The sequence below is a fragment of the Vombatus ursinus genome, unplaced genomic scaffold (assembly GCF_900497805.2).
Source record: "Vombatus ursinus unplaced genomic scaffold, bare-nosed wombat genome assembly UNPS02012515.1, whole genome shotgun sequence".
In the NCBI taxonomy this organism is placed as follows: domain Eukaryota; kingdom Metazoa; phylum Chordata; class Mammalia; order Diprotodontia; family Vombatidae; genus Vombatus; species Vombatus ursinus.
Genome location: NW_020952293.1, coordinates 598,609 through 610,964, shown reverse-complemented (window position 1 = coordinate 610,964; position 12,356 = coordinate 598,609). Strand labels below are relative to the sequence as shown.

The following is a 12,356-nucleotide window of genomic DNA, read 5'->3' as shown; positions in this document are numbered from 1 at the left end:
TGTACAGAGACTTTTACTGTCTTCCTCTATCTTCTCAGCTACTAACTTTTGGCATAAGAGTGTGACCTTTTTATCAGGTGTCAGTTTCCGCAAGGGACTCTTTGCTGCCCTCCCAGCAACATTCCCCTTTTATGTGGCAGTCCCCAGCAGTGTCCACTTCCCTAAAAGAGCTGGCTGGAGTTTGGGAAATTGTGTTTTTCCCCCCTAGAGTGTGTTTAAAACTAACCTGTCAAGAGAAGAAAAAGGCCACAGACCACTGAAGATATCCTGCATGCATGTTTTTTAGCTAGGGTTCCTCCCAAGATAACAGAAGCAGACTAATTTTACTCCCCGGGGCCTTCTAATGAAGCATAAGAAATGATGGAGACAGTTGTCCCCGATTTCTTTGGAATCAGCCCTTTGGAAAGCAAGCTTTCTAAATCCAATCCCTTTCTTTGCAATTTGCTTTGGAATTTGCACAGAGGCCATCAGAAATGGACTACTTGTTTCCAGGTTTGACGGAAATATGTTTTGTCTTTAACAATAACATATATTCCAAATCTACCACATTGAGAAAAATATTTGGCTTGATGGAAGCTGTTCATTTATACTGCTCAAGAGGGGACCTGAGTATCATAAAGTGTACTTCAGGGCCTTTGGTCAAAAAAGTTTGCAAAGTCCTTTTTTATGATGGAATTCTCTCTCTTAGAGTTAACTCTCCTCTGGATGACTTTTGTGTTTCTAGGACAGAGCTTCTCTCAACAGGATAACTATTGCAAAACGCCCAGATCTCCACTTTGGCCAGTCTGTAGACTCCCCAGGGATTGGGCGCATCTAGGCAGATTTTTGGAGGTCAGTTTCACTCAAATCAAACAAATATTTCTCAAATGTTTGATGATAAGCAGGGAAATGCTGAGGAGTAGTTTCTGTTGTGTTCCTGGCCCTATCTAGGCAGAGGAGGCTACAAAGTATAAGCAACTCATCTCTGTCCCCAAAGTACAGGAGAAAGCCTGCTTATTCTTGGAGACAGGGAACTCCGAGTTCAAATCCTAGCTCTGACATTTATTCCCTGTGTTCTTGGCCAAATCACTTGACGTCTGTGGGCTTCAGTTTCCTCATCTGTAAAATGGGAAGGTTGGATTAGTTGATCTCTGAGGTCCTCTCAAGCTCCAAATCTAGGATATTATTTTTCAAGGGAAGCAGAACAACACTTGTGTAGTACAAACATTGAGCAAAGTGTCAGGCGGTCAATAACAAAGGCAGTGATTTCTGTGGGCTGTCATTAGTGAAGGCACTGAACACACCTAGTGTTTCCCAGAAGGTGCCCTATGAAGGAACACACGCATATAAGAATGGCCCCTCTGGCTTAAAATTCTGTGATCTATTGATGGAATTTAGAATAGGGAAAAGCTAGACATGTTACATGTCACTGTCCCTTCCTCTAAAGGTGTTTGCTCAAATGGCCTCACACATCTGTGGGATTTCAATCTTGCTTACTGGTTCAGCTGGCTATCTAGACCGACGGGGCAGGAGCTGATGAACAAATTCTTGGGGCAGCCCTTGAGAAATGAAAGTGTACAGGGGAGATGAAGGGGTCATTGATGAGGCTGCAGTGTTGGCTGAAGCTGAGCTGCCATTTACAAGACTCTTCTCCAAGCTTGGGACAGTAATAGAAAAAGTGCTTCTCCTGTGAGGGAGCCACTGGAATGAATCACTGGGAGAATCACTGAATTTCAGAGCTGTGAAACAGATCTCCTCCAAGCCCCCTACAGTATACTCAAGTGCTCACCTAGCCTTTGCCCAAAGATCTCCAAAGGGGGTGGGGAGGTCTTCACGTTTGGACAGCTCTCTTAGAAAGTGGTTTTTTTCTCCCTTAGACATCAAGCTTAAATTTGATTCTTTGGCAAATTCCGCCCCATTGCTCACCCTTCTGACTACTCAGGCCAGACAGGTCAAAATTGAATCCCTGTTCCATGTGAAACTGTAGCATTATCTATAGTCTCATACAGTCTGGAGGGCAAGGTGACCTCTCCGGGTCTCATAGAACTCTATGCTTTATTGATTCTAGGATAAGCTGTTTGCCATAGTTTTCATTTTGAGAACCACCACTTAAAAAGCAATATTCCTGCTTTGGGGCCTGGCCCAATCCTCATCTTTGTACTCTGCCTACAAAGCACCCCCTGCTGGGTTTTAGGGCTTCTGGTTCCAAGAGAAAGAATAAACAAGTAAGTTGTGTTAATATTCCTCTCTTGGATACAGGGCTGGGGGTGGTCCCAAGAGGCTGGGTGTGAGAATGGCATTCGCCAGGTGTATAAGGGCCAAACCGTTCTCCCAAAGAAAGCCCAAGGATGAGTTTCCTACCCTGCAGGAAATATCTGAAGGCAGAGTCAAGATATTTGGTAGTTTCTTTTTGGGCTTTTAGTTTCTATTTTTTTTATTCAAATAGCAAAGAGGTTCTGAGGACTGTCAAATGGCTATTATGTAACTGAAGATTTTCTTTTTCTTCTTTTGTGATACCTCAGCAGGTTAAGATGTCCCCTGCTTTTTCTTCACTTTCCAGAGGTGCTCAGTGATCCTGATGGGAACCCCATGGATTTCAACTGAGCCCAGATTCTTTTGTGAATTCTTTTTATTTTCCTCAAATGTAAGCTGACAAGCCCTGAATCCTGTCTCTTGCAGAGGTCCCCTGGGCTGGGCACAAGCCAAGCTCCCCCACCACTTCTTTGTCATTCTTCTGCCCAGTCAGCCTCCCCATCTCTCAGTGAATTTCCGATTTCCTCCCTCTATCAGCTCATTTCCATTCTCCCATTGAATTTCATCGTATTGATTTTGGCCCATTTCTCAAAGTCATGCTGCATTCTAATTCCCTATTCAGCACAGCTGGGCTTCCAGTTCCACATCCTTCCCAAATTTGATTAGTAAAATCCATCCTTAGGGTTGTTAATGGAAATACCTAATAACATTGGGCAGGGCTCTCCAAAGGGACTGGTTTCCTAGAACACTCTAAGTGTATCTGTCTTCTGCAGACAATGTGTTCCCAGTAATTGCCCACAAGTGACTGTGGAAAAACACCAGCATCAATGGATCGTCAGACACTGGTTTCATCCAGATAGTGAAGGAGCAACAGGGCAACCAGCCGGGTCCGGATCCAACAAAATGGTGAACTGGGACTAGGCTTGTCCCCCTTCTACAGCTGTGACTGTCACTGTGGAAGTCAGGCAGGTTTGGCTGCCCTCGAAGTCTAGAAAACACAAGCAGCTCCTTCCCTTCCAGGACAAGTCCAAGGAGAAGGGCTGGTAACCAGCTAACCTTCAGCTGTCATCAGCACAGAAAGCAGCGCCAGATTCTGAAAAGATGTCAGGAGGAGACCTGACGAAGGACGATGATTCATGAAACAAAGCCACGCGCTCCACCTGCACGTACCTGGGAGCAAACACCTCCACATCGCCTGAGATACTGCTGAGTAAAAAAAAATGCCCTGGCCAGGACTTGGAGGCAACACGGTGGACACACCAGGCTACATATTAACAGATGAAGGTTCTCCTACTGTATGACCTTTGTTTGGGCAAAATATGTACCCTATGGTTTTCCCATCTGTAAGATGGAGATTGATAACGCTTCTTACCTTACTCGCTTTACCAGCCTTTTATGAGAATCAGCTAAGAGCTGATTAGAGGTCATGGGGTCCAACTGCCTCATTTTATGGCTAGGGAAACTGAGGCAGAGAGATGTTCTGACTTGCCTAAGGTTGCAGAGGTGGCGAGTGGCGCAGTTAGAATTCAAACCAAGGTCCCCTGGCTCCAAGGAGAGAGCTCCCATTGCATCAGGAAAGCTTCATACAAATGCAAGGTGTTTTTAGAAATGTTTGTTGTTGGACTGCTAAATAGAGTGCACCAAGACCATGACGGAACCAGGCTCGTTACTGTGAAAAGGGTTACACGAGGAAGCTGGACACCCAGACTCCTGACTCCTGTAATGGAATCTTGACCTGGGTGCAGTGGGGGTGGCAGCGGTGAGAGGGAAAGGAAAAAAATCCCTCCTCTCACCTCATTGATGATAAATACTGCCACTGGGGCCCAAGAAGCTGAAATAGAAACATTTATTTCATTTAACAGAATTTAAATATCCATATATAGTCCCATCATCCAGTACCAGAAATCCAGGTGGCAGCTGGATTTGCTCAGGACAATTCACTTTTTTTTTTTTAAATTGCAGCAAGGGCCTGGAGGAAAAAAAAGGATTTTTTTTCCCCAACTGGCCCTGAATGTTTTCCTGTTGCTCATCAGGCAGAAAGGGGCAAACGTAGACAGAGCCTGAGATAGTAAGGGAGCATTCAGGAGAAGGGACTCCATGGGAAAGCTTTGTTTCCGATTTTTTGGGAAAATTAATGTGGGAAGCCAGAGGCCGGGGAGTTTGGAAATCTAGACAGCTCTTCCCAGACAGCCAAGCCCAGAAGAAGCATCTGGTCAAGTTTTCCCCTGGCACCTGGCGGGGCTCATGGGAGAGGGTGCGGGGGATGTGCTGGAGGACCCTGGTGCAGAGCTAGGCCTGGGTAGGACTTAGGGTGAGAACTGAGAAGTTCCTGAGAAGAAAAGGGCAGGGACGTGGCCTCCTGAAGACACCTGGCCAGCCAGGGCAGGATCGGAGGGAGATGTGGAAACAATAATTCTTAACATTTTGGTCTGAGGCCATGGGCACAAAAACGCAAGCAGCTGAAGGGAATGAAGCAGCTGAAAGTGAAGGGCTCACTAAGTGACCCCAAAGATTCCTGCCCTGGGACTGGAGGCCCAGGGCAGGAATTAGTCTGCCCCGCCCTCTGCTGGTTAGCTCGTGGAAATGGCCGCCCTGCACCCAAAAACCCAGGACCTGGGCAGACAGTGCCTCAGACCGCCGTAACTGGGGCTCTCTGGCTAGGCACGCATGGTGTTCGGTGGACAGGTGCACCCTGCTTGGAATGGGCTGGGAACCACACAGCCAGGGGCACGACTGTCCCAGAATTCCCTCATCCTCCAACAGACGAAGGCCTGTCCCCTGGCCAGCCGCAGGCAGGAGGCTGCTGGACCAAGGGCCCGTCCCTCGCTCGCTCACTCTCATTTTAACAGGAAAGAGAAGAATTTATTCCCAGACTTGCAGCGGACCTGTTCAGCCTGCACACGGAGCAGTGGAGCAGAGTCTTCAAAGCTGTCCACGATTTCCTAAAACAGGTCACAGCAAACAAAAAGGTCCCTGACCACAGCCCACCAGGGGTGAAGCCTGTGGCCAAGAGCCCCAGAAGTGAGGACGCCCCTCCTGCCTCAGCCACTGAGGGTGTCTGGAGGCTCTCGATGGCCAACCCTTCGGGATCAGTCCTTTTACTTAGGCCAGAAAAACCCAGCCACTCCCATCCCCCTGCCCAGGAAGGACTCCCGAGCCAAGGTTCATACCTGCAGCTGCTGGATTGCCTGCTCCTTTAGCTCAGATTGCACATCTCCAACACACCAGGCCAGGCTGATGTGGAAGGAAGGCTCCTAGGAGAGAGGGGCAAGGACATGCTCAGGCAGAAAGCAGAGTGGCAAATGCTGGCCCATCACTGTGTCCATGTGGGGAGAGCCCTATACCACAAGGAGGGCCTGGCATCCTGGATTCCTAATGCAGGGATGATGCCCCAGAGAGAGGATCGTTTTCCTGTTTGGCTTGTTAACATCAGGGAAAGGACAGAGCTGGGCCTTGGTAGGCGAGCTGTCTGCCAGCGAGGGCCCAACACACCGGGGAAACAGGAACACACAACCAAGACCTTTCAAATGGTTTTGTGTTTTTAATGTATATTTTTTCCAATAGAAAATTCTACTGTTCACTACTTTAACCTGCACATATTGTGATAAAGCTAGTCACATTCCACATTCCAGGGGTTATGCTGACAGACTTACAAAGGAACAACACCACCTAACTTTTACAAGGGCACCTGAAAGTTTGCAAAGCGCTTTCCGAATTTTATCTGATTTATCTTCACAACAATCCTTCCAGGAAGGTGCTACTATTATTGTTCCCATTTTACAGATGTGGGAACTGAGTCCAGTAGGGTAAGTGACTTGGAGATTTGAATTCAAGTCTTCCTGACTCCCAGTCCAACGGTACTCACTGTGACTCCTGGGACAAGGAAGCCTCATCGAGGCAGGTACAGTTCCCCGTGCCCCACGAGGGGCTTCCAAACATGGCTCGTCAAAGTCTAAGGAGGCTCAGGACCCCAGGGCCTGCAGTGTGGCCCATGCTTCTCCCTCAGCCATCGACTAAGACCGGGAAGGGTTGGGGCAAGGCCAGCCCCCCAGCCGGGAGTGGAAAGAGAGCTGTGCTGGGGGACCCTGGGGCCCTTCAAGAACTCTGGCACGGCTGGCCTTTTGTTTTTCTACAGTGAAGACTCAGAGCCTCTAGTGGGCAGTCCCTCATGGCCCAGGTCTAGACTCTGTCCAGGGTCCACAAGGGCTTGTCCCTGCTCTGGGTGAGGGCCGGGTCCCAGGAGCTTCACTTCCCATGGAGCCCAGTGCTATACTCTGATCCAGGGGTGGGGAACCTGTGGCCCCGAGGCCACATGTGGCCCTCTAGGTCCTCAAGTGCGGCCCTTTCCACGTGCAGCCTTGAGGCCCAAAGCTCCCCACATCTCCTCTAATCCACACCATCCCCTAACGCTGCCCAGAGGGTGCAGAAGATCACCCAGTCAAATTCATCCCAAGTGACTCTAGAGGGTTTGTCTGACACCCTTTGCACAGAACACATGGGCTGGACGTCCAGATGGACTACCCACTTCCCCTTTCTAAATTCCACCTAGTTTACAGGGACCTACTTTTAGATATTATGGTCAAAGGGGAACAAGAAGCATCTCACCTTGTAGAAAGTTGCCAGGTCGAATTCCTCCATCACTCTGTCCACCTCTGAGACCAAGTCTAGGAACTGAGCATGCCCTGCAGTGACCTCTAACCCAATGAAGGTCCTGGGCAGACAAAAGGGGTGGAGAGCATGAGGTCAGCATCCAGACAGCAGTGAGCCTGGGGTGGGGCTAGGCCTGGACAGGGAGGCTGCTGGGCCCAGAGGGAGCCCCGGAGACTCCAGAGGCCCACAGAAGAGGGAAGGCCTGGCCTCAACTGGTGGATGAATGGCCCAGTCAGACAATTTGTTAAGCGCCTACTAGCACCAGGCAATATACTAAGGGCTGGGAATACAAAGAACGGAACCCCGCCATCCTCCCCACCAACAAAAATCCAGTCCCTGCTCTTACAGAACGGACTATTTCTGCTTGTGGCTCCCAGAGGGGTGGGCAGCTCAATTTAAAGCCTAGGTAACTAATCTACCACAGTTCCTTAGCACCTTCAACTTTTCCCAAGTATCAGAAACACAACCACCTTGGGAAGTCGTGAGGGTGGATGTCATCCCATGCCCCACCAGACAGCATCCAAGAATGCCCAGTTACTGGGAGAATGAGGCCGGAGGCCAGCTCTTTCCCCTTCCAGTCTTGGGACATCCCCATGGTCTCATGCTGGTCCAAGGTGCTCTCTGCTAAGCCGCTGGCTTCTTTTTTTAAAGCTTCAGGATCGACAACTGATCCAAACATTCAGAAAGAGGGGCCTGACACAGCATGTCCCGTTCCACGTCTTTTCCAGAGCAGTCCTGGTGTGGTGCTTGCATCAACACACACACACACACACACACACACACACACACCCCTATACACACACCTCGTCTTCTCTTGATTTGTGTAAACCTTCACCTGGTTGGCTGTGAACAAGAACCTGAAATTCAAGAGAGAAAAAGAAAAAAGTCACTTTCTCAGAACAGGAAGAAGCAAGCAGGAAAATGACTCTAGTATTGCATAATGACACAGAGCATCATGGAGTCACTCGGAAGGCAGTCGCCTGACTTCCTCCCTCCATGGCTCGGCTTAGGATCCCCAGCCCTGCTCTACACACAGAGTCACATACGGCCCAGAAAGACACTTCATCGGGAGGCTTATCTTTGGGCAGGAAGGACTCAATCCTGCTGGCATCACTTCTATCTGTTCTGACCCCTAGAAACAGGATGGTGTGAGAACCGCCTCCCAATTCTGTAATTAGATTTCAATAAACTGCAAAAAGCTGGATTTTATGACTGGATCCATGGGAGGAGAAGATGTCTCATCGACCATCAGCAGATAATAATATTGATAAAAGAAGAATTTGTTCCTTGGAGGTTAACAGAAATAGATAATGAAGATTTAGTTTGGATAAAGGATTATCAAGGAGATAAAGGAAGACAGATCTGTCTTAACTTGTACAAAAAATTATATGAAATTATGTGGTTGTATCTTTACACACACACACACGCACAAGCACACATATGTGTTTCTAGGCATGAGTACATATTACCAATACAGACCAAGAAAAGTCAGGATCAGCAAAGGAACCTCAGGGTCAGGAGGAATTAGCAGCTGGAGATCAGAAAACAGGGGATTACCCCACAGGGATTACCAGCTCGTCCACTACCAGTCACACAGAAACAGGAGAGAGTCAAATAAAGTAGGACGTACAAAGCGCCAAATGTGGGAGGGACAGTCTGGAGTCTTGCCTCTCATGACTAACCAGGCTTTGAGTCTTGGGAAACCTGGCCCAGTGGGGAGGACGCCTCATACGCTCACTGACTCAATAACCATTTACTGTTCCTATAACCCATTCATCGAGTCCAGTGAGATCTTGGGATCCTCATCCAGGCCTCCAACTGCATGCTGGGGGACCAGGCTGAGGGGAGAGAAGGCAGATAAAGAAGGACTGTTTCCTAGGCCTCTTCCTCCTCCACTCTTGTCAACATACAGGGCTCTGCTTATGAGCAGGTGGAAGCTCACATGCAACAATGTTGGGGTGTGCCAGGAACACTCCTCAAACCCCCCCAAATCTACTGACCTCAGCCTGTCACAGAACCTAAAGTTCTCACCCTTGTTTTCGAACAACTCACAAATGAAGCCATCCTCATCACCTTTGGGATAATCCCTTGCACTCTGATCTGACTTCTAACTTATCTCAAGTGCCATTGCCTTTTCCTTGTCTAAATTTTAATACACAAACACACCCCCCACACGCTTATTAGAGATTCATTCTTTAGTGTTTTGAAGGCTTCTCGAGCCTTTAGATCCCAATCAGAACACAATCACTGGGATTTTGCCAACAGGTCTGCAGGGTGAGTGTATGTGAGTGTGGCGGGGGGCGGAGGGGGGTGGGCACTGAGGTGATAAAGGCAATTTCTGCCCACCTTTCTGTCACCTGCCAACATAGTTCCATCAAGCCCTGTGGGTTCCCATAAAATGTTAAGTTCTGTCTACATCTTTTGGCTCTGGAGAACAAGAGGACTGACACGTAGCCAAAGGGGGTTGAAAAGTCCTTGTTCTTTTTGCTCCCAGGACTGCAGGCCCAGCATAAAACAGAAAGATGGCTCTGGAGGCCAGAGAGGAGAGAAGATGGAGGCGTAAGGGAGGAAGCGCACCTGTGGAAGGAGGCCACACGGCTCTTCAGGGACTGCACAAAGGGGGTGATCCAGTGGTATCGCAGGACCACACTCTGTGACAGACTGACGTGGAACTCCTCCATCTTTACCAGCCTGGGCAGGACCCTCCGGGCCTGGGTCATGAGAAGGTCAAGCAGGTCAAAAAAATCTTCCTTTGCTTCATCTGGAGGGGAAGGAAACAAAGAGAGCTGCTTTCTGAGCATGGGACCCTCACTGAACAAACGAACACAACCCTAGGAGTGAAAGATTACTTCTCCTCTCCCTTTTCAGAAAGAAGTCACTGAGAGGGCAAACCATGTTTATTTAACTCAAAGGATATCAAGTACAGGATGTCACTGAAGACTGATGAAAAGACATCCTCTCTAAAAGGAAGTGACAGATGTGAGCCAGCCAGGCAGTGCAGACCAAAGGTGAACCTGTCACACCATCCCACACCAGCTCTCAGACAGCCTTTGAGGTCCCACTGGATGGCCTGCCTGTGAAGCTGGAAAACGTACTCAGGGAGGCCTGCAAAGATGACTTCTGTGCATCAAGTCAGAGCCTAGACCAGATGTTGGGGAAATCTCACAATTATTTGTGATTATTTGCAACACCCTGGCTTGCCTTGCTCAGCAAACACTGAAAAGGCTCCTCCCAGTATCTCTGACCCTCTCCCAAGCTGGCGAGATCTGCTGTCACTTACAGGGCACCCAGACGTGGGTGGCCCAAATGCCCCTTTCATGGGGGAAGCTTCGTATTCTGCCACCATGTTTTTCAGTGTCATCCACAATCCCATCTTCTGGATCTGGGAACATGTTGAGGACGCTGTCTGGAATGGGCAGCCGAGGGGGAGGAGGAGGAGATGGAGGACGATGACGTCTGCAGGAGTAAAGAGATGTAGTATACACTTTGATCTTTACCTGTGATTGATGCCCTATAATTCTGTCCACATGATAAGGTTACTTTCCTTTCTGGGAATTTGCTCAACTGTCAATGTTGGGGATAAGGAGTCAGGCCAGAGAAAAGTACTGAGGGATGAAGGATGCTGTGCTTTAAACACCTAGGATGTCTGAGGCTGGGCAAAGGGCAAGGTTTCTACTGCTCATGGCAATACTGGGCATGTGAATATTCCGTGTGGTTGCTTAAGGAACTCATACTCCATTTTGCTACCCAAACTTGAAGTCCAAGAGATGTGGATGATTTGGTTTGGGTAATTTGTATTCAGTCTCTGAGCTTGGGTCAGCCCTGGGGTGTTGGGCCCCTTCCTCTCCAGAGCTGTCCATCTCTGGTACCAAAAGGTACACAAGCCCCATTCTGCCCAACTGGCCCCTTTACAAGGACCTGAGAGCCCTCTCTCCCCTGCGGTGTTTGTCAGGGTGGCCTCAAAGACAACTGCTCTTCCTAGGACTGACTCCTCGATTAAACCAACCCTAAAACGCCCCATTCCCCCTATCTCTTCCACAGGCGCTGAGTCAGATCCAACAGAATGCTGACTCTTCCCAGAGTTGGGAAGACTTGGGTTCAAATCTCACCCAATAGTGAGTGAATAGCTGGGTGACACTGGGCAAGTGCTGTGACCCCTCTCAGCTTCAGTTTCCTCATCAGGGGGCCCCTGGGATCCTTTCTAGTTCTGCATCAGTGCTGAGACATGCATTCATTCATTCATTCATGCATGTATTCATTCATCCCGTCTGTGCTGGGAAGATGCGGAGTTTAGACAACACGAGGTCCCTGCCCTCATGGAACTTACTGTTTAGTTGGGGAATGAGGCTCAAATGCATGTCATTTTAATGCACAAAATTAAATGATCCATGTTACGAGGGAGGGGCAAAAGGGGGCTTCTGGCTGGAGGGGAATAGGGGAGGGCATCATGGAGGAACCGACATTTGGGTTTGTCTTTAAAGGATGGGGAGATACCCAGAAGAGGAGGAAAGCTTCCCCGCCCCCGCAGCGGACTCAGGATCCAGCCTCGGTGGCTCCCTCCCCAGGAGGGTGGGAAAGGCAGAACCGCCAAGGTGCAGGGAAGAAGCTGTCCTTTCCTCTGCGCGCCTGCGCCAACTCCCTGCTCCCACGCTCACGCCAGAAAGCCACATCCGGTTCCGGGGGCGGGACCCTCGTTTGTTTCTCCCTTCCCGGCCGGAAAAACGGCTTCCTCTCAGCGCCTGCTCAGGCGGTTCCTCACCCGCGGCTGCCGCCCTCCTTGGGCTCTGCACCGGGCTCGGGCCCGGGCCCGGACCCATCTTCGCCTTCGGAGCCGCTGTTGCTGCTGCTGCTGTAGCCCACCAGGAGTGCGGCGCTCATGGGCCCTTCCTGCTCCCGGCCACGACGGGTGCTGCGCTTATTCCCTTCCCCCCGGAAACCTGGGCCCGCCCCCGGAAGTTCCGCCTCCAAGAGTCCGCCCCGCCCCTCCCCTTCACACACTTTCGAGGGAGATCAAACCGTTATCTCTAGCCGTTATCTCCTCCTCCTGCCCTCCCCCTTCCTTCGCTCCTCCCCTCCCTTCTCTCCTCCCCCTTCTTCTCTTCTCTTCCCCTTTCCTTCTCTCCTCCTATTTCTTGTCTCCTCTCCCTCTACTCCCCCTTCCTCTTCTCCCTCTTCTTTTTTCCTCCCCTTCCTTCTCTTCCCCTTCTGTCTCTTCTCGCCTCTTCTTTCTCTCTTCTTCCTTCTCTCCTTCCTTACCCCCTCTTTCCTTCCTGCCTCATCTCCCCCCCATTCTCCCCCCTTTCCTTTCTGTCCCCCTCTTCCCTCCCCATCCTATATCTTTTCCTTACCTTTGCTCTTCTTTCTCTTTTTCCCCCCATCTGTGCCCCTCCCCACTTTACTGGGGATATCCAGAGGTATAGCAGGGGAGAAGGAGCTTTTGAATCAGGAAGTCCTGGGTTCAAGCCTGCACCTGA

The 12,356-nt window shown here is 49.8% G+C and overlaps 1 protein-coding gene and 1 long non-coding RNA gene across 3 annotated transcripts; one reads left to right on the top strand and one right to left on the bottom strand.

Annotated features, from left to right (window-relative positions):
- Positions 1–730: 730 nt before the first annotated feature.
- LOC114039976 lies at positions 731–3,963 on the top strand. The gene is made up of 3 exons (XR_003568721.1): positions 731–831; positions 2,505–2,623; positions 3,006–3,963. It is a non-coding gene; the product is annotated as an uncharacterized LOC114039976 (long non-coding RNA).
- A 97-nt stretch (positions 3,964–4,060) lies between these two features.
- USB1 (U6 snRNA biogenesis phosphodiesterase 1) lies at positions 4,061–11,770 on the bottom strand. Of its 2 annotated transcripts, none has more exons than XM_027857959.1 (7): positions 11,642–11,770; positions 10,163–10,338; positions 9,460–9,643; positions 7,686–7,739; positions 6,838–6,943; positions 5,403–5,486; positions 4,061–5,174 (listed from the first exon to the last, which is right to left on the bottom strand). In XM_027857959.1, exons 1-7 carry the CDS (start codon positions 11,758–11,760, stop codon positions 5,070–5,072), a joined length of 828 nt encoding a protein of 275 aa, XP_027713760.1. In that variant the 5' UTR covers positions 11,761–11,770; the 3' UTR covers positions 4,061–5,069. The 2 variants fall into 2 exon arrangements, with proteins under 2 accessions (XP_027713760.1, XP_027713761.1); XM_027857960.1 differs by lacking the exon at positions 11,642–11,770 and adding an exon at positions 11,210–11,545.
- Between the last annotated feature and the right edge of the window lie 586 nt (positions 11,771–12,356).